Consider the following 21471-nt stretch of genomic DNA (forward strand, 5'->3'; position numbering starts at 1 on the left):
TTTAGCATAGAGTTAGAGAAAATGGTTTGTTTCTTACGTTTGTTTTTTTTTCGTATGTAGCTTTGCTTGTGTATTTGTTGTTGGGTTGTTTGTTTTTTTCTTACTTTTTATGTTCCATTAGAGGGGAGAGAAAAAAAGTATACCCATCCACAGCCACAGGGTAGTAGGCTTCTCCCTTCCGGCCCTCTCCGGCGTACTGACCACCGCCCGATGAGTCTCCGGTGCCCCCTGTGTTTTTCCACCTGTGTTTCGTTTTCCGGACCGGAATTAAAAAGGTAGATACTATATGTATGACCAGGCAAATGTGATGAACGACCTTCCTCCCCTCCCCACCTTTCACCTTTCCTCTCTCGGGCCACACCGAGCGAGACGGTACACTATCAAATCAAACAGGGCCCACCCCAAACACCCGGTCCCGACCCCGTTCGCCCCACTGGCGCGGAGATGGCGTCGGAAGCGTAGGGTACGAGGGTGTGAGTGTGTCCGGCACGAGGCAGACTTGGCAAAATTTCTGTCTTCTTTCTTTCTTGACTCCCGCACACACCGCAATCTCTTCGCTAACGTTTGCTCGGTATCCGCTCGGTTGCTTCCTCGTTTGTCTTGCTCAGTTATGATAAAAATTAATTTATAATAATTGTAATTTATTATCATTAGTATTTTTAAATATTTGTTTTACTTTTTTTCCTTCAATTATTTAATTTAAATTTTAATATAATTTATATTTAACTAAGATTTGTTTCTGCCTCCCTTCCTATGCGCAGTTTTTCTTTGTGTGGTTTGGGGATTTCCTTTGCTTGTGTTTTTTTTTTCACCCCACCTTTTTTCCACACCCTTTTGTTTTGTTTATTTGTTTTAACCTCGCTGCCGAACGTTCTGCTTGGCTGCGTTTCGGGCATCTTGTTGCGGAGTTCATCCAGTTTTGTTTTATCTATTATCCTTCTGATCCACGACGAGCGTTCCCACCTACTTGTTTACCTACAATCCTGTGTCTGTTCGTCGTGTAAGTTTTTTTTGTTTTTTGTTTTATTCGTTCCCTTACCTCATGTTCATTGCATCCTGCTGTATCTCACATAATAGTTATATATTTATAATATTTTACAATTGTGATTCTTGCTGTTTTATTTGTTTTGTTTCGAATGATGCAAAGATGGATGTTTTCCGCTTTGCTTCCATTATTAATTTGGTTGAGTTTCATGAATTGATTCGTATTTGTGGTAGTTTTAAACTCTTTTAAAATAACGTGACGTAGTTTTTAATGTGACTGTGAATATTTTTCCGTGTCGTTTGGTTGTTTTTAGATGAGTTGCTTCTCGAACAATAGTGTGCCTGTGAGTGAGATTTGGTTTCTGGGGTTCGAAATGCGCCATGCTGCACGTTACGCTCGTTGCAAGTGTGTATGACCTATCCAACGTTCATTTCTTGTGAGGGCAATGCAAGCTTCTTGCGAAGGGATCGATTTTTGAAGGATTCGGGTATTCAATGAAGTGTTTAATTACTTATTGCACCTGCCCATCGATGCGCTAGGGGTGATGGTTAGATGGTGCGTGTGGTGAATTTTCTCGTCAAGCATGAGAGGTTCGTCGAAATTGGATGCCTGCTGCATTCCGACCAGCTGACCGGATGGTTCACTTTTCTTTTATTCATTATATATTATTAGCTTCATCTTTGCTTCCGACACTGTTGGTTCTCATATGGTGTGAGTATGTTGTGTGGGTGAGTGGGGGTGATTGGACAAAACTGTGCCCACCGGTCAAGAAGCGATGCGGACGCTACCTGCCGCACCGTATCGGCTGCCATTGATTTATTTAATTTAATTATCTGGGCGAACCTGCCAGCCCATCGTACGCGTCAGACGAATGTTTGCCTCATAGCACTTCCTGCACCTACGCCTTACGCCTCCCTCCTACGACTGCTTCGTCGTACTAATAACAATTATTGCGTTTTCACCTTCCAGTTTGGTTTTTTCTTAATATTTTCGCCATATCTATTTCATACAAACATCAATCTTTTTTTTCGAATTTGGGAAAAATTCAAATACTATAATAAATTGTTGTGTGTATGTGATTTTTATATCATAGTTTTTTTTTTGTTCAGCTTGTTTGCTAGCTTACATTGTATATTTTTTCTCTCTTTCTTTCTTTCTTTCGTGTAAAAGGAAACGGGGAATTTAAACGAAGAAGAAACAGTAAAAGTAACTGTGACGATGAAAAGTGGTAAAATCTCATTATTTGTTTGATGTTGCTTTGTTTTTTTTTGTGTTTCGTTCACTTCTTGGTGCCCTTCGCCTGTCGGTGGCGCTGGTCGTATTTAATTGTTTCGCTGCCGGGCACAGCGCTGCATTTTTCGGCATTTCCCGTCTACACTTATTGCAAAAAGGTGCCCCCGCATTCCAGGGTCTACCGGCCCAACGACAGACGAAGCCTAAGGGATGTTCTTTTTTTTTTTGTGGTGTATTCTTGTGTGGTTTGAAGTGTTCAGATGCTTTCGTTTTGCGTCTACTTACACTCGCATTGCTGCCTGCATTTTGCACTTTCGTCGTCCATTGTTTTCCGGTGTGGCGCTGTTTCTTTTAACTTCTGTTTCCTCCGTTTTTGTCTTTAATAAATATATATTTATATATATAAATATATATATAAATATACCTAAGACCACTAGCTTCATTTGTTTCACATTATAAAAAAAGTTACATTATATTTAATATGCTTGTAGCAAACATAATAATTGTTCAATTATTGTTAGTGTATGTGTACGTGTGTGTTTGTTTGTGTGTTCTTTGGGTGTCGTCTGTGTGTACTGCTGTGGGGATGGTATGTGTGTCTGAGTGTGTGTGTGCAGTGAGTTGTTCCTGGGCTTCTCGCAATGCGCGGTACGCCAGGTCTAAACATAATGCAAAATGGTGGATTGGCTAATCCTTATTTCACGGCCTCGTTGATCGTTTATCCTGCGATTCGATCTGCCTAAAGAGTTTGGTGGCGGTCCGGTTCTCCGTAAGCGCCCACGGTTTGCCTAGTGCAATCCCTAGGAGGTCTGTGGAGGAGCCTGTGCGACCTGGTCAACAAAACCAATCAGCTCATTCTCTTCCTGCATGTATCTGTGTGTGTGTGTGTGTGTGTGTGAGTGTGCACATTATATGAATGTTGTAATTGTTGAGTGTAGCCGCCTCAGTGCTCTAATGCCACCGCTTCCGCTAAAGTATGGTAGATTTTTGGTTCTTTCGTTTTTCGTGTTTTTTTTTCACCCTCCACATTGTCCCCTTTCGCTAATTATTTGTTTCTTTAAATTGGCTCAAATTTAAAAAGACTTTAAGTAAATAGTAATTATTCATAATAACAAATTGGTTTTGAAAACAAATTGTTTGTTTAGCTCATAGTTTAAACAATGTAGTTTAATTTTCTTAAAATATGTGTTTTTTTTCTTCTTTAATTAGTATATCGAGTTATGTATATTTTTTTTTTCTTCTTTAACTCGTCTCCCACTCCATCTAACTGTGTTCCTATCTTTGACCCAATGTTAATTCGTGCCATCACTCCCTATCACCGTCAGTACCACCATCGCAAAGTGCGCAACATCGGGAATACGATTGCCGCTTCTCCTTTCAGCTTACAGAGGAGTTGAACCTAATGTGTTACATACACCGGGCAATGTTACAAAAGGGTTGCAATCAAATGCACCGTCGGGAAAGTCAACCATCAGAAGAGCTGGTCCTATCCCACGGGCAAAAGTGTCAATGAAAATGTCGTAATAAAACTATTTGTTGTCTCTTCACAACATGTGTTTTAAAAAAAGGAAAAGTTTAAAAATAAATTTGCTTACAAGCTTTTAGAATTTTTTTCTCAAAATCTCAACAAAGAAAAGCACTAATGTCTGAAGTAAAAGACATATCGAGCGCTCAGAAGGATTAAGTCTTCTGTTCAACAGTTGAAGAAAGTGAACAACAACATACAATCCAGGTCAAACAACATATGAAGGCCCAAAATTGCTGATAAAAAAATCAAGGTACACAAACGGTTGCCTTAAAGTCATTTCAATTACTTTTTAGTAGTAAAAGGAGGAGGAGTTGTTTTTTCGAACTCTACCCAATGGTCGATTGGAAATAGTTTGGTTTCAAATTGACGATCCCTTCATTCACCTGGCAAATCAATGAAACATACCATACACACATCCTTGAGTACGAGCTAAAAGCATACCGACTTTAACACTTACGAGCCCCTCTCCCCGTCCGCGTTCACTTTGTCGTCGAAAGGTTGGATGCATTAGCTGTTGTCGTAGAAAAGTGTCTGCCGCTAGTCCTCTGTTGTTCGTGGGTTGTTTTTAAGAAATAAAATGGTTCTCCATCCAAAACGCCACCGGTCGTCGTCGGTCCCCCGTTGCTGGCTTGTTTGGTTGCGTGCTTGTTGTTCCGTGGTTCCCTTCGTTTACCCTTTGCTAATGCCTTTCCTTACACTGCCTGCGTTACTGTATGCGTTTTCCTTTCATTCTTATTTTCCTTTGCCTCGCGGAAAGCTCCTCTAATGTGCTAGCGTTCTCAAACTCCCGCTCCAAAGTACTAGCGATGGTGATCAAATATTGCTTAGTTAGTTTCAATGGTAGCCATTGGTGAATGCCGCTGGAATAAGCTGGCCCTGCGGAGGTTTGGAGAGCAGAGGAGCGGGTTAGAAAAGGGACCGATCGTATCATTTGACTTCGTTGAAATATGGTTTGACTGGGGGGAAAAATAGAACGAGGAGAGAAAAGGGGTGACACCTACCGGGCTGTAATTTAGCGGGGCACGACTGACGGCGATCGCTGGGAATCCGGATGGCTGCGGGCTGGTGGCTTGAACGTACCCCACGCTGTCGGCCGCGCTCGAGCTGTACATGTCGATCGTCGGGCCGGGCGAGTTGGCGTTCGGGAAACCGGCTGCGGTCCGGGTGGTGGTGGTATGTGGCGATGCTGGCGGTCCGAAGCCTTGCGCGGCGGCGGCGGCCGCAGCCTGGTAGTTGTTCATTACTGTTATGACGAAGGGAGAGAGAAGAGCAAGAGAATAACGATCAGAATTGTTGATACCAAGGACATCATAAGCAATTTATTTTCAAGAACGTCTCAAACAAAACAATTACAAACATCTTCTTGGACACCTACCCGATAGAGCCTGCGTCAACAGTGGTGTGTTGTTGTTTGGTGTCAATTGTCCGTTCGTGATGTCAACTGTGGAAAAAACCGAACAAGAGAAAGCAAAGAACAGATCGAGTCGAGATTAGTTCGAGAAAATGCCTCAACGGAAATGCAGCCGATAAGTAAACGTTATATTCCATAGCTAAACAGTGATTTTCAAAACGAACAAGAAAAATAAAACACTTCTAAAAATATGATCAAAACACGTTCCTTTGCATTTGAAAGCGAACACCACATGGTTTTCGGCGCGAATGGAAAAGGCACAGGTTGATTGTTGATAATTTCCCCAAATGTTTGAAACGCCGTCCCGCAATTGTGTTTTGTAATTTCCAAAGCAAATGAGTCTTACGTCATAACCGATAATAACACCTGCAGTAAGTAAACATAACCTGTTCATATTTCCTATCCTTGTATTTTCCTGATTAGCTATGTTTATTTTATTTTTGTTTTCCAACGGCCTTATGTTTTTCTTTTTCGAAGTCTTACGAACAGATCGAGCATTACGAGTTTATACCTAAAGTCGGAACCAAGAAGTTCAACTAAAAACTAGCTAGCAAACCGAAAATGTGGGGGGAAAACAACTTCAATGTGAAATAAAAACGCACTGTTGGGGATGAGCTAGTAAAACCTACTGGCAATCTGGCACTCCGGTGGACCAATTAACGTATTTACAGCATCTTCCATTGCCGAGCCCGTCCATCCTACTCTATTTTCCACGACCTTTCTTCGCGCGACGACGCTTCCTTCGGAGCGTTTGAGAGGGCGGTAGTGATTATTATCATTTTGCCCCACAATTAGTATCCCATTTGTTTTTCTTCTTTCCGTGTCGGGTGGGGGGAAATCGTTTTCCAATAGGTTCCATTTTTCTAGTTCCTATTTTCTCGCCCAGGGCCATAAAAAGAAAACTTGCCCAGCGCTGGCAGAAGAAATGTTGGATGTCACTCACGCTTTTCTTGCCTGCTGCGAATGTTTTTCAGGGAGAATAACCTCTGTTTTTGTGTCTGTGTGTGTATACATGCATTCATTGAACGATAAACACACGCCAGAGCAAGGGAAGCGCGGAAACGTGCACGGAAATGTTGTGCGACCTCCGACTGAGAGGACGGAAAATAGTCATACTTTCGTTATCGGCAAATAAAAACAGACTCCTGGCGCCGCTAAACTTTTTCTTGCCCGTGCCTCCCTTGCTCTTCCCGGCAGGCCACGGCAGCATCTTTGGCGGGTGAAAGTTTTCCCCCGCATTCTGCCCCGGTGCGCCCGTTTTTCCGATGCCGAGTGCGAGTGGAAAGTGAATTAAAATCGGAAGAAACCAGCAAATAACAGAAGCATGTTTGTGCTCATTGTACCGGGATTTCTTTCGACGTGCCTCAAGTATCTCAGCCTCCCTCTTCCCCGGGGTTGGAGCCCCATGTGGGGTCGAGGGTAAGCAGTAAGAGTTTTCCTTACATTTGCCCGGCCCCGTCCGGCGCTGACGACAAAGGGAAATTATTTTAATATACTTAATGTAATGCGTTTACTGCTCATTGGTTCTGCGAGGTTGAACGAGCACCAACGATCATGTCGATGGTGTGTTGTTTCCAAGGGGCCCATGAGGGGAGGATAATTTTCCGGCTTTTTTCCTTTCTTTCGTTTAACTTTTATTAGTACCCGAAGCAATTGGTACATCGGCTCCCCTCTACCCACCGCCGGATCGGTTGGGTTTGTTGTGTCAAAGAATGTGCCATAAATTAGCTGCGAAAAAGTTTGCCTTGGCTACATTTTTCCGCGAATGGAAAACAAATAGCGCACAGGAAAAACCAAACTGGTTTGGTTCGGTGGGGGACTTGGAGGAGAAAAAGGGGCGAGCGGAGGTGCCTTATTGGAGAGTTTTTACGCCCGAGCTAACTTGTTAGTTTTTCATTTGTGGAAACGCATTTTTTTCTGCATCGAAAACGGTGCCGTTGTTTCCATCATGGCCCCCCTCTCTCTCCCCCCCCCCCCACCCCACCGAAACGTTGGTTTATTTTTTTGTGAGTGTTTTAGTTTTGTTTTCGAAAGTCGGCGACAAAAGTTGTAAAAGTACATCTTTGGTACGCTTAATTAATTTGGCCCAATGTTGCTGTACATGTGTTCTCGGACTGCGAGCTAGCAAACACAGCAACACAAAAAACCGAAGGGAGTTTCCAACCAAAACCGGGGGGAAAATAAACTATGACGAGCGTTGATTAGTTTTACTTTGCCGAACCAGTGTCAAACAAGCTCGTTGAAATTTCCGACTCGCATTTAGACCGAAGTGGAAAGATATCACAGCGGGTTTTCACTGGCACATTTTCCACCCATCCGTTCCCCACCCGCTCGAAAGGAGGGGGTGGAAAATAAACAAACGGCCTATGAGGTGACTCGTTAACTTTTTGGCCTGAGGTACCTGATAAGCGTCATAACGACCACCCCACACCCTCCCCCACCCCAACCCAAAAAACGAACGCCAGACGGTTCAACTGGCATGGATCACGCAGCTTTCTTCAAGGTCTGACATTTCGATTAAAAAATCGTGCAAATTGTTCGGCAATAAAACCAGAAGGGGTTTTTCGGGAGTTTGGGCGTGAAATTAAGGCATTTGAGTTTTCCACCCAACCGAGCGCACGCCAGGAGGGCGGGGGAGAAAGTTGCGAGTGGTTTTCTCACACCCCTATCTACACGGAAATCTCTGTCGGCCCGTCACGCAACAGACACCTTTCGGGCGCGCGTGCGATTGTTTATCACACCCCGAGGTGATTGTTTATTTTATTTTAGTTTTTGTCAGGAAAAAGCTAAGTAAAAGTAGCTGCCGGTCGGCTGCTCTTGTGGGCACGTAACGTTGGACGCTTGGCTCGGTATGAAGATACAACTCACTAAGACTCACTAGCTACTTGCTGCTCGAATAACAAGGCCCATTTCTAGTCCTCTTCCGGAGGGTTTGATTTTCCAATTCCTTTCGGAAGAAACGAAACTCAATAAAAGAAACTCGTACGAGAAACAGAACAAAACTCCCTACGCTAGGCGAAAGAAGGGTGCGTTATATATGAGTGTGTGTGAGTGTGGGTGTGTTATATTCTGTCTTAGAAGAAGATTAAAGGAAACATCTCTGCATCTAATCCTAAGGAGTAAAGATAGTCGTTCGGTAACGGTCAAAAGTAACATATCTACAGTGGGGATTTTTTTAAATCAATTTTATGTAATAGATTCGGTTGCCTACAAAACGTTTCATTGCACGTGGCGATTTTACGATTCCGCACGCGTTCAATTGAAACGCTTGTTTACTTTTTTTAATGTCGATTACCGTTTGCTTCAAATGTTGTATAGTTTGGTTTTTGTTTAACGATAAATCACATTTGCCTTACAAATACAGTCTACGGCTGGGCAGTTCAAACGTTTGGAGCACTATCGAATCACCTAATGGGCGCAAGTTTATGTATTTTTTTTTGTTTGTTATATGTAGTTTTTTTTAATATTTCCATTTGGAAAGGAAAGAAAAACAAAACTCGGAACAAAACACTCTATATAGCGTATAGAATACGAAAACCAAATCTTTCTAGTCTAGAAATCTGCAACCAACACGGCATTTAGTTGAGCTAAAGAAGATCATATGCGACGAGGTGGATGAGTAACTACTGATAATGATTCTATTCTAAAGTGAACGTCAAGAGATAGATGGATATCGGATGAGACCATAACTCATCTAAAGAAGAGACTCTAAATAAATTTACTAAAGATAGAGGAGGAAAAAAGAAAAAGACCAAGGTTTAAGGAAAAAATTTGCAACATTTTAAATATCCGTCGGATTTGATACGGTCGAGTTGTTCCCCTCTGGAGAAAAACAGTTTTTTTAAAGCGAAAGTCACTCGATATGAAAAATAAATCCACACGCACACACACAAAAAGAGAAAAATATGTTTTGTATGCCTACTCTGACTATTTTTTTTGTTGGTTTCTAGAAGATCAACTTAAACTCTCACGCAAACACGCACACTCACACGCAAACGTACGTAAATGATCCATGAAACGCTAGGAAACACTTCTAGTGACCTGTATGTTTTTTTTCTCTGGTTTTAGCGATGTTATGATAATACTGTTTGTTTCGTTTCAAACACGTTCCGAAATTCTATTCTAGCTAGAGCAACAAAAAAAACCACAAGTTTATCCACTCTTATCGATCACTATGTATAAACTAGGTTGCTATGGAAATCTCTTCGGACTGCCGGCCCCACCCCCAACATCTAGGCACATCGCTTCGCTATCCATAAACATTGATGCGATAGCGCTGAGAAGGGGGCCGGCTTACAATGTGTTATCTAATGTTTTGCTGCTCGTAAGTTATCAGTTCAGGTTCGTAAAAAAGCAATATCAGAGGGAGTAGGTTTTCTTTTTACACTTACGATACTTAGCTAGCTCGAGCTGCTTCTAGACTTCGCAAATGACTATGGCATCGGCTTTGCACTGCACTTGTTGGCCCTTTTCTGCTTCTGGTTGTTTGGTATTTTGACAGCTTTTATTGCCTTTGCTCTGTGCCGTAAGCTGTGCTTATTCTTCCCGTGCAATATTTATTGTACTTCCCATAGTGGAATGTTACTTCCAGAACACAAGAATTTGACGTTGCTCGCTTGCCATCAAGGAAGAGTTTCTCAAAACCATACAACGCGAAACAAATTGACAACGCAAACGACCGCGATCACCGAAAATGTTAAATTGTTGGACAAACGGAAAAACTCACCCTCATCCTTTGCAGGGTGCGTTTTTCCTATTGCGTTCCAAACAATATTCTGTTTTCCTCGCCGTCAAGCTATTGGCTTTCTGATGCCTTGTTTGCTTACTTTTGTCGCTTGAACAAAGAGTTCCCTCCCACGTGCTTCCATCGAGAGCTGAGTATTCCCAACCGACGAAGTGGCGGCGAGAAGGAAATAATTCCGTTGTCCCGTTTGTTGGTGGTGGTGGTTTTTACTGTCGATTGCGTCGCGTTGCGAACATTTTGCTGCAGTTTTTGCAGTTCACGCGCCACTTTTTCCGCCGCTGTTTGACTTATGGTTCAATTTATTCATTTTTACTTCTCCATGATGGCGAGGCGCTTTTGTGAGCACCGGCGGAAATGGGGGGAGGAAATAATATTTTCTTTCCAATCACAGGCGGAAATGAAAGTTATAAAACCCATCAACCCCGTTTGGCTGACGTTGACGGTTGCCGATAAAAAGGCGCTGGTGGCAACGTGAACAGAACAAAGCAAAACATGTACAGGGAAAATCATAAGCCGTTGACGTTTGAAAATCATGGTTATTGTGTGGGGGGAAAAGTAGAGAAAAAAAATGGCTACAAAGAACCATGTCAGTTAGCATATGTCTCCGGATATTCATTTTTCCTTGTATTTTGTGCTCTTTTGTAAGCAAAACTGAATTTTTAAAAAAATATTCTCACACGATGATGTGCTGCTAGTCTACTGATTGGTGAACAAGAAGTTTTTCTTTGGCGTGTTGTTATATTTGATGCGCGTGTCGACGCTCTGCACAAGCTGCAGTAATTCATTGAGTTGGAAAACTTTCTACATGTTCATGTTTCAATAAGGTAGAATCCACACCCGGTGCATTGAAAAAGCACCCCAACTACTTTGCAAATATTTTCTCGCAACAGTTGTCCATTCGCCCATCGCGACTCGCTACGGTATCGTTTACATTTTTCCATCGTATTTTCACATGTTTCTAATTTTCCTTCGCTCCCAGATCCGGTTGCGGTTTCAATCATCCGCGGCCGTACTTTCCCCTCGGGGGATGAGCACCATTTTGCTCATTATATTAATGATCTCCCGCTGCAATCATGCCAGTTGGCCGTTGATGGAATGATTGGTGCTGGTTGAGATTGGAAAAGGTAAACCAATGGAGGCGCATGGTGCCTCACGCCGGGAGCCGAAAGAAAATTCCACCAACCGAAGTCGATCGTTTCTATGGCCGCCGATCGTACCCTCCTGCTCAAGATGGTGGAAAAATTCGCGTAATCCGATTCCGCAATGAATCTCCGTTAACTTGCCAACGGGACTGAGACGGTGGGAGGAGGCGGTGGTCTTGGTGGTGTTGTGGGAAAACTTTTCATAACCACAGCAGCTGGCAAGTGCAAAAAAGTGGGATGCTTTCTTCGGCAGTGTGTAACGTGAAAATTTATCGACACTCTAGCGATGGAAAACTTCCATCCCCAGGTGAAGTGGCGCTCACGCGAGCAAAAGTTTGCGATGGAAAGGGGGGGGGGGGGGGGGAAATGGTTCACGATTTTCCAAGAATTCGCCCCCGTGATGGAAGGGGGCCTGATGCCAGACGTGGCATCAATATTTCATCGAAACTCGGCGTAATTACACAACACACCGGTGGAAGCGATACTCTTCCGTCGTCGTCTGGGAACCGGAACTGCTGTTGTTTGGTGAATGCCTTAGCGCTGGTACCACTTTTGGCGCGCGGTTCAATACTTTGCTTCGTTACGAACCTAGTGGATCCTTTCACGGGCAAATGCCGAGGTAAACATCTACGTTGCTCAACGGAAGATCGTACGCTCCTTCGTTCGTTCGTTCGTTCGCTCGCGAGCCGAGAGCTTCATGGTCCAAAAATGCAAATGCCATATCGTATTCAAATTATGTAATACTTCGTGCGGCAGCATAAGAAGTTTGGCTTTAATGAATACCTTGCCATCGGCGTAGCGATTTGCAGCTTGATTGGTGTTCGGTAACGGTTGCTTGATTTACATCACAAAGAGTAAGACATCGCTTTGCTATCGGCTGGGTTTTTCTTTCGGGCACAACCAAGCCTCGCCAAACATTTTCCGAAAGGATGGAACCGGAGATGTCAATTGTGAGTAGGGTGTCGGGGAGCATGTTTACCTTACGGGATTTTTCATATTTTGCTTGCAGAAAAAAAAAATCTCAATCCTGCCGAAAGAAAATGTGCCCCGATGTTGGATGTAAAAAAGTCAATCAATTGACGAACTGCTGCGGCTGGTTTGGAAAATAGAATTAGCTTTTCGGGGACGTTATCCGGGTTTTTATTCTGACCTTTTTTTATTTTACTTCTTCATTCCGTATCCCTTCTATTCAACAACACACGTCAAAACATGTGACAAAACAATTGAAGTAAACCGTACTGGAGGCCCTTGTCACTTTAAATTCGATCCACAAAATTTCGACCATCGAAACAAAAAAGCCACGATGAACCCAAGTTTTTCGGGGGGAATGGGCACAATGTAATGTGTCAACAATAATCTTGGACAACCGCTTATTTGGGTATGACAGCCGGTCCCCTCCCCCCATCGTATCACGCACGCATGCTTTTATCCATTTTGAAATTTGCAGAGGGCAAATTTGTTCGTTGTTTTTGTTTGTAGCTCACCCGAAATTGGTTTACCTTCGGCTTGGGCCTCGCTGATAAGGGGTAGGAATTTGAATTTTCCCTCCTTAATGCTCCATATCTGTGTTGATTATGGGAAAAATGGGATACGGTGCATGGGCGACGGGTGAAAAAATCATTACATTACCGACGCGTACATGGGCACAATTCAAATGTGTCACTTTTCGTTACGTTTAAATCGGAAATTGGTGTAGTAAAACAGTACAAAAACGGCAGGAGAGAAAACAAAACTTTTCATTTCGTTACGCAAGCGAATGGCGATGGAGGCGCCTGGTGTTTTTCAGTTAGTTCAAGCATCCGGGTGCTATGGAGGGGAAATTGAACATAAGTTCAGGTTATGTCATAGGTTTTCTGCCAGCAGACCCCCGGTTTAGCGAGCGCCTTTTTGTCAAGCAAGCACAACCGGGTTTCCGTGGGGCGATCAACCGTTCGCTTCTCGCTTTTCACGCCAAAGAGGTGGATAGTAATTAGGGCGATAGAGGATAAATGTCAATGTTTGAACAAGGGTACGATGACGCCGTCAGCCGATGCCATGGTTTCGTGATGCTTTGCTGAAGGCAAAGATCCATGGGTATCTAAACGTTTCCCGGACCGACGGGGCACTCCGTTCGCTCATGGTTTGCTACAGTGCGGGCACGACGTCTAATGACATTTTTGCGACATATGTCGTAATCAGTCAACGCGCAAACCTTCGCTCCTTTGCTATCCACTCGGGACGGGTAGATGAGGGGACGAACGAAAAACCTTCAAGGCTCCAAAATTTGATTCATCGTAACGGTGGAGGAAAGCTAGGCACGAGCTAAGCGCAAGCAGCACGACCAGCAAGTAGTTAAATGACGCCATTCTAAAGGTGACAATATGTGTCATTACGGTTTGTCGGTTACATGGGGAACATCGCAATTCGGTTGTGAAAGGTTCAAGAAGGCTTGTTTCCAGACAAAAGACCTTTCGAAACTGTTCCTCGAGAAGTGTGTGAATTTCTCGAATAGATCCATCCAGCTTGCAAACATTCATTGAGCGCAATAGAAATAACTTGGTTTGGTACCGCTTTGTTCAAGAGTTTCATCAATACTCTAGTTGCATCAGTGACTATAGCTTTTTTCTGACGATTTGATAACATTATTAATATTAATCGAATTTAATTTACTCTGTAAACACACACTTTCACATTTTCAAACGTCCAACGATTGTTAAACTTAAAGTTTCAAAACATTCAGAAAAGTCTAGAACGGTTCGCGCTTTGGTTGACATTTGTTTAATATGTTCATTTCATTTTGATTGCAAATTGAGATGTTAAACATTGACAATTTATGTTGCTTGCATTTGGTTTTGTTATTTTAGTGTCTCTGTGCTTGCGTGTGCTTCTCTAAGTATGTGATTTTCCATTTTTATTACTGACATTGCTTTACCAGATAAACAAATTGATATCAGTTAAAATAAGCCAAACAGCTTTTAAATCGGGGTGCGTCAAGCTTTGGGAAAGTGTTATCGCATCTTATGGCATTAGCGAACGATTTTCGTCTCACAAAGCTTAACAACCACATCCTGGAAAATCCAGCTTTACTTTGATTTTGATATTTTAGATACTCGAGTATAAAGCGAAAGCGTTTTCATTTTCTTTCTCAAAAATTATGTTTTATGGCAAGTTTACTGCGTGCCGCCTTCACTTTTAAGCTTGCTATAAAATTGCCTTTCTTCGTAAGTGCCTTGTTTTTGGGTTCGTTCGATTACATGTTGTTGGTTTTGATTCGTTATATTTGATTTAAAATTGAGTAATTGTATTTAGCTAAAACATTGCCTCCTTACAGCCATACCTGTGTTTTGCTTGCCTTCACCCTTCTTTGGCTAGGACTTACAGTCTCCACCGATTTTAATGTAGTTCTGCCACGCTCAGTAACGGACGTTTATCTTAAATGGTATTGAAATCTCCCAAAATGTCTCCAGTTTACGTCTTTGATCGTTGTTCGTGGTATTATGAATTCTACTTTCATGACGTAATCAAGAAACAATCTTCATTCACAAAATTAACACACAATGCCAACGAAACGAACGAAACACGACCAGGTTTGTTACCCTGGTATAGAAATACTATCATTTTTACCGCTGTCGATTTTCTCCTAGGGTGAATAATCAAAAACGAAAAAACCCTGACCTACGCGGGTAGATTGGATCGGATTTTGGTGTTAAATTGCATGCTTGGAGTTAATTTTTGATTCTGACCAATTAGTTTTCCAGTTCGGAGCATTTCGCCTGCCTTTATCTGGTTGGATGAATTAAAAATTCATCAACACAAAAAGCGTCACCCCCTTACTGATGCTACTTGTAATCTACAAATGGTTTCCAAATGGGATGTAGCACTGTCCAATGGAAAGGATCACTACCATAAACACCTCCTCTTCGTTCTCCCCCGTTCAATTCATGCAAAGCAAAAGTCCGCAACCGAAGCGCGCGGTGGAATAATTATCTGGTTCAGGTGAAAACGGTTAGAAACGGTCCTGGAGTTGGTCTGCATTAATAATCAACCACGTAAACCAACTCCGATGAGACTGGTAAAAAGGCCCCGCATGATAGTGGCGTCTCGATGAATGATGAGTATTGTGTTTGATTTCCTCACTTGTACCGAGCCTGGGTGGGGCTGTACGAGGGAAAATACAATCATCGATGGAATCTCATTCAAACGACTTTTTTTCATTCATCAGGAACCATCATTCATCCACTCGGGGCATGTTTTTCGATCGGAGGGCCGGCTGATGTATGCCGAAAAATTATTCATTTATTCATCATTTTCATTTATTCACACCAAAGGATTTGCAATCGGTTGTTTGTTTCGTTCGATTTGTTGATTCTAGCATTTTTTTATCTTAGTTTTTGCCCGGGTTTCTATCAAGTGCATTTGAATGTATCCCTTTAGTCGTTGAACGTTTAAAAAATGCACTTTTACGACAATAGAATGCGAATTTTTTTTAGCATTGTTGGGTTTTGCTTTTTGTGTGTGTGTTTTTTTTTTATAAATTTCCTACTGAACATCATACTTCAGGGATCCGTGTCCACTGTGTTCTATCGTTTGTGTGGAACAAAACTCCGTTTTTTATTAATATGAATCAAAATAAAAATTACTTAAATTGGTTTGAAAATTTTGATTTGCTGCTTGCCGTTTGTGGCATGTTGAAAGAAAAGAACCTCGTTTTCTTCACAACAATAAGCACATTTTTGCGTAATTTTATAACCTGCACGTACGTTTGCATATTTGTTTTGCGCATATGAGAATCCTTTTCACACCCATTTTTACTATGAAAAAAATATTGAATATGCTGTTCATCGATGCATGGACATTGACTTTCAAAACTGATTATTATTCTCTTTCATCTCGGAAGACAAGGTGGAAAAGACAACAATGTAGCAGAGGTGGATATTTGCTGTTTTGTGTTTAATGTGCAGGATTACGAAAAGGTAGGAGATAATGAAGGCAGGGGAAAAGGATGGAATACTGTTAAATTTGTTTCATGAAGCTTGGACATCTGTCACCTTTACCATTTCACCACCAGGTTTGAGAGAAGTACGATTTTTAGAAATGTTTGTCCTGGAAAAATATTCGAATCAATTAAACAGCACTATAAAGTGCTCTTCCCCAAATGACCAGCAAGCGCAAACATTAGCACCTGTTTAATATTGATCCCTTCCGATCAAAGGTAATTTGAATTCTATGTTGCATCTTTACGCATGATGCAAAATGCAGAAGCTTTATGGGCCACTAATACTACGCAAGCGACGCACGATTGCTCACTACCGTCGGTAGATTATATCGAGCCGCCTATCGTTTATTATTCATGTCGTAAATGTGTAACATCTACCACCCTACCATCCGAAGCCCCCCCAATGGGTGCGTCGACCGAATTCATCACGATGTTAGAATTTGTAATGAAAATGTTAATTTACCCTAAAACCGAAAACATCATTTAAAATGCATTCCCACTGCAGGTTCCCACCGCACCTCAGGGAGGCTGTGTTCGTGTGCGTCCATGAATTTCGAAAATTAATCGAACCCCAACACGTTGGTAATGCACGTGAGTGCAATTTGCACTCCATTTCGCACAGGTCGGTGGTTGACCGATCGATTGAACGGGAGAAATTCGAACTCTGCCGATCATCGTTCGTTGTTTTAAGAGCCGAACAATAAACACAACCCTTACAGGGTAGGCAGCTAATGCCAATTGTTTTTGGGGTAACATTTTATGGAAGCTCCAATGTTACTAGCAATTCAATTTTTCACCAAATGAATAAATTTTACTAAGACAGCCTATCAAACTTAAGCAGTAGTGAGGTGGGTTGAGATTGACTGATAAGACTGAGCAAAAGAAAACATTTATATTTGACCAAGTTTAATTAAAAAAAAAAGAAATAATCGTCATGAAGTTTAAATGTAACATTTATTGTATCGCAAAGAACCTTAACAGTATCGTGCTTTCAACATCCGTTGTCCAAAACTTATAGCAAATTTGCCTTAGCTCTCCTGCTGGAAACTTACGCAGCACTTAACCAGTGCGTTAAAGTGTGTAAAAGTGATTGAATAGTTTGTTCGTTCCTTTCCAAAACCGACTTGCTTTGGACGAATCTTGCATGAGAAGAAAAAAAAACACTGGTAGAATACCCATCGAAGTTTGTCAATGCTCGAGCTGCACTTTAAATCTGCGAAACGAATCTCTCGCTTCTTCCTCTCTATGGCACCACCACAGTCTTCTGCCTGCCCACATACACACACACACGATTTTCAGGACGATGACGTCGACGGGCCCATACTGAGATAGTCACTCATGATGATTCGGTTTTCGGGCATGACTCCCATGACGCCTGGCGCGCAGTAAAGTAATGACGTAGGCAGTAGGCAACATCGGAACCCGAAAGGCGGTGAAAAATGTTTGATGATACATTTTCGAAATGACGCAATACACAGAGAGATGAAAAAAGAAGAAGAAGAAAAGAAGAAGAAAGAAAGAGAGAGAAAGGGAAATAGAAAGAAAAGAGATGAAAGGAAAAGAAAGAAAAGAAAACACAAATAAGTAAACGGTTAAGAGCCAAAAGCAAGGGAAAAAGAAACAAACCATGGTGGGAAAGGAATAAAAACACAAGAAAACTATAAGAAAAAAAGTAACACGCTTCTACAACACATCCACTACAAAGAACGCAAACCGGGAAGAGCACAAACCGTAGAAAGAAACATGAATGTAAAACAAATTAAAAACAAAATTAACATTTGTTTCTTGAAAAGCGCACTTTTTCCTTCCAAAACAGAGAAAGCATCATTCTCTTTCCACTTAAACACGGACGAAGGTTCGCATTGGGGGTCATTTCGGCGTGTCGGCAGTCATAAAGACAAAGTCTAGCGATCGTGGCAAGACCCCCACTCCCCAGTGGGGGAAAAACGAGTCGCGATTTCGGTAAAGTTTCCGTAGTTTATTCAGCAGACAAAACGCTGCAGCCTCGGAACAATAAAAACCATTTAAGTGAACAAATTAACATACAAGAAGCATTCCCTACATATGCTCCGTGTTTTGTTCATCTCGTGCTGTTTGTTTCTTCTATTTGCGTTTCTTTTTTTACCTTTGAACGCTCGCAAGCACGAACCATCTGCGGCCGGGATGGCGTGTGGTGTACGAAATTGCCAGCTCGTCGTGAGCGGTTTTCCACCAAGGCGCATGAAGACGACCCCGTGTGGACGCCATGCATGACCGTCCATTCTGGCAAACCGCAGTTGTGTTGTGGAAAATTGCCCCGCTACGTGTGGAATGCCGTACCGGATAGTCGCACCAGGCCACCGATGTACGCAGCTACCTAGTCCGCGTTGCATTGGAATGACTTCATTGTGGTGGAGGTAATTTAGCCTTTCGGCTTCCATTCCCGAAAACGACTCACACACGGCTGCGCGAATGGTTATGTGTCGCGATTCGAGTCGCGAGACCACTGTTAAACACAAAAAAAAGTGGAACGTCAGCTCGGGAATGCACTTCTATATTTGCGTACCGTCTGCAGCTACCCACAATCCCGCTCCATTTGAGCGACATAGTCGGTGGGTTTTCAATTGCTTCATCCAAAATTCATGGAAGTTGCTACACTTTTTACCCCCGTTTCCAGTGGACAACCCCGGTTGGCCCGAGTGAACATTCCTTTAAGTCCTGTATTTTCCGAGCGAATAAAAACGCTTATAAACCGGGCATATTTAGAAGCACCACTTCATGGAAGGTTATTTGAAAAAGAGATGTGTACGAAATTGATTTGAAACAATAACGTAAAATGCTGAAAATTTGACAATTTGATTGCAGGTATTTTGTGAAAAAAAATCCTTTAAGTGGAAAATTTCAAAAAAAGACGGATAAAAGAAGGAGCAGATTTTCAAAGACCAACTTATGCGTTATGCATCAAGTTCACCAATGGTAGTGGAAAAGCCACTTCCGCTGGAATGTCCGTAACAACATGTACACCACGTTCTCGAACACAACCCGGTTAAGTAATCGCTCGGTAAACAAACGAGCACCATAATTGCTCAATTAGTTTATCTGATTGAAATTAAAACATGCACTTCGCATGGACTTCCCCCTGGGGGGGGGGAGGTACCGTTTTGTGCCAGGGCATCTTGTTTTTTTCCCGCCCCTTCCGTACCATTTTTTATCGACACTCTCCCCTCTCCAAGTTTAAGGACGGGATGTAAAACAGCGTTCACGTAAATTAACGCTAAACCCAAAGCCCTCGGTTCGGCGTGACCGCCACCGATGCCGGCTTTGGCGGAATCCTGAAGACCAACGGCTAGGAGGCGCACATACACGCACGTAGGGTACAAGTGTGGCTCCATTAAGACTGCTTAACCTGAGCGGGAACGGTTCGCTGCCTGCTCCATAAATCTGAAAACTAGTAACGGAGCACTTGGGCATCTCGGTGCGCCCTCTCGGAAACTTTCCCTCGGGGAAAGGGGAAGGACGACAAAGTTTCGCCGGGGTGAGGGGAGGAACCGGGAGAGGTGCTGAAGAAAATAGCCAACAGCGAGCAACGCAGGCGAACGAACGTTCGAGCGAACCGCGTCGCCACCGAAAACCATCAAGCGGCGGGCAGCAGTGGCGTTAACTACCACTAATTAAAATGCAAATCTACACCTTGAACCTTGATGGGGCGGAAGGTTGGGTGTGGCCTCCGGAGTCGAACGGCACAACCAACTGAGGCTCGAGGCTATCAGCAGCTTTTCCTATAAATCATATCATCATCGGCCTCGCGCCATGCACATGCAAGGGCTCGTGTGAGGAGTGTTTAGCAGGCGTCCGATGTCGATGAAGCCTTTATACGGTTCCGCTTGAAGCATTCGAGTTCCACTAACATTGATCAATTTAATTGAAAAGTGTTAGAAAAGTTTCTCCACGCCCTAGAGAACCCAAACGCGAACGAAGAAACTGCAGAGCATCCGGTTTGAAAAATGCTTGAGATTTCACAGCTTTGGGAAAAGCGTATCCAACAACAAAGTGGCGAGTAATTTTCCGCTTAAAACCGAATTCCTGCTCAACCCCCAAAATCCGAACAATTCTGGTGAGCGTGACAATGACTGCGATTAGCGCCGACAGCTGGTAAACAATTAGATTTTTCCACCACGACTCGCCGAGCGTGGAAAACGGTGTAGGTCTGGGAAATCCGCCGCGTGGCCGGCCGATAACACATTCCACCGAAAAGGGCCGGGTTTGCCTTCGGACACAAAAGGGTATTATCATCTCACCTTTGTTTCCCCTTGGTCTTCGATTTCCCGCGGGGCGGGTCGAACAGGTTCCCGAGACGGAGACGCACACTCGGAGCGTGCCTTGATCCGCGGTGCCATAATTCAATTTATCACCGCGGCCGCCCCAAGCCACCCCGTGTTCCCAACGCACGCCGTGTTACCTTGGCCCGGTTGTCACCGTGTTATTATATGTAAATTTATGGTGATAAAACTTCACACCAGCCGTTCGGTTCGTCGCTGGGAAACGTGGGAAAACGAACGTACCGAGATAGGAGGAGAGAAAGGACGTTGGCGACGACGGTGGTTATTAGTTTTTCCAGTCCATCATCGCTATCGTCCGTGAGCCATCGACGAACTAATTTGATGTTTTGTTTTATAATACAGTAAGGCAGTGGAAGCGTTCGGCCCTTTGCCACTCCGCGAGGTCCTTTGCGTTTGACAAGCTAACTGAAACACGTCATTCCGAAAGCAAGATCGACCGGTGAATGGTTTCACAAGGAACAAGCATTCCAACGCTATCATTAGAGTGGGAATGGAAATAGCAAGTGATTCTTACGTCGTCACTCAAACAGGAGAGGCTTTCCTTCCGACGTAACGGGTTTTACTTCTTTCTCCAGGTCACAAGGTTACACAAACACCGTTTTAGAGACAACTCCCAGTGTGTCAGAAAAAACTTCCCCTCCCTACGGCCAGCACCAACGCAATGGCAGCCAACGGTAGCGTATCGGATTTTCCAGAAAGTGTCATAGAAAAACAAACAGCCCGCGTGAACGGGTTTCACCGTGCATTATAATCACTTTATGAATTATGTAAATATTTACGGTACGCCAACCCCCGCTTCCGAGCTCGCCAAAAACTCAGCTCGTTACATGCCGAAACGGTGGAAAAAGTACACAACTCAATACCCATACACAAGCAATGAACTTGTGTGTGTGTGTGTGTGTGATGGAATTCAATACCGTTAGATATGTTTATCTTTCTGTAAGGCAAGGGGGTAACCAGGGACGCGGTGACCAACCGGGTATGAAAATGTATAATCATGTGAGGAAAAACATTATGTCACCATCGAAATGGACAACCCAACCCATCCACCGAACATCGTCGAAAGTCCGCGGTTGGGTTTATCGCACCGGCTAGAAACTGCAGCCATCATAAGGATTAGTGGCTGTTTTGAAA

General features: G+C 43.2%; 1 protein-coding gene across 3 annotated transcripts in view; it reads right to left on the minus strand.

Annotated features, from left to right (window-relative positions):
- Positions 1 to 4472: 4472 nt before the first annotated feature.
- Positions 4473 to 21471, minus strand: part of LOC131293161 (RNA-binding protein Musashi homolog Rbp6) — a 527017-nt gene continuing 510018 nt past the window's right edge. For all 3 annotated transcript variants that reach the window (XM_058321250.1, XM_058321243.1, XM_058321257.1), the window contains 3 exons: positions 5122 to 5187; positions 4748 to 4989; positions 4473 to 4622 (listed from right to left, as the gene is read on the minus strand). In XM_058321250.1, the coding sequence (XP_058177233.1) occupies positions 4581 to 4622; positions 4748 to 4989; positions 5122 to 5187 (350 nt within the window). In that variant the 3' untranslated portion in view covers positions 4473 to 4580. The remainder of the gene's footprint in view (positions 4623 to 4747; positions 4990 to 5121; positions 5188 to 21471) is intronic.

This window comes from Anopheles ziemanni, chromosome 2, assembly GCF_943734765.1.
Source record: "Anopheles ziemanni chromosome 2, idAnoZiCoDA_A2_x.2, whole genome shotgun sequence".
In the NCBI taxonomy this organism is placed as follows: Eukaryota; Metazoa; Arthropoda; class Insecta; order Diptera; family Culicidae; genus Anopheles; species Anopheles ziemanni.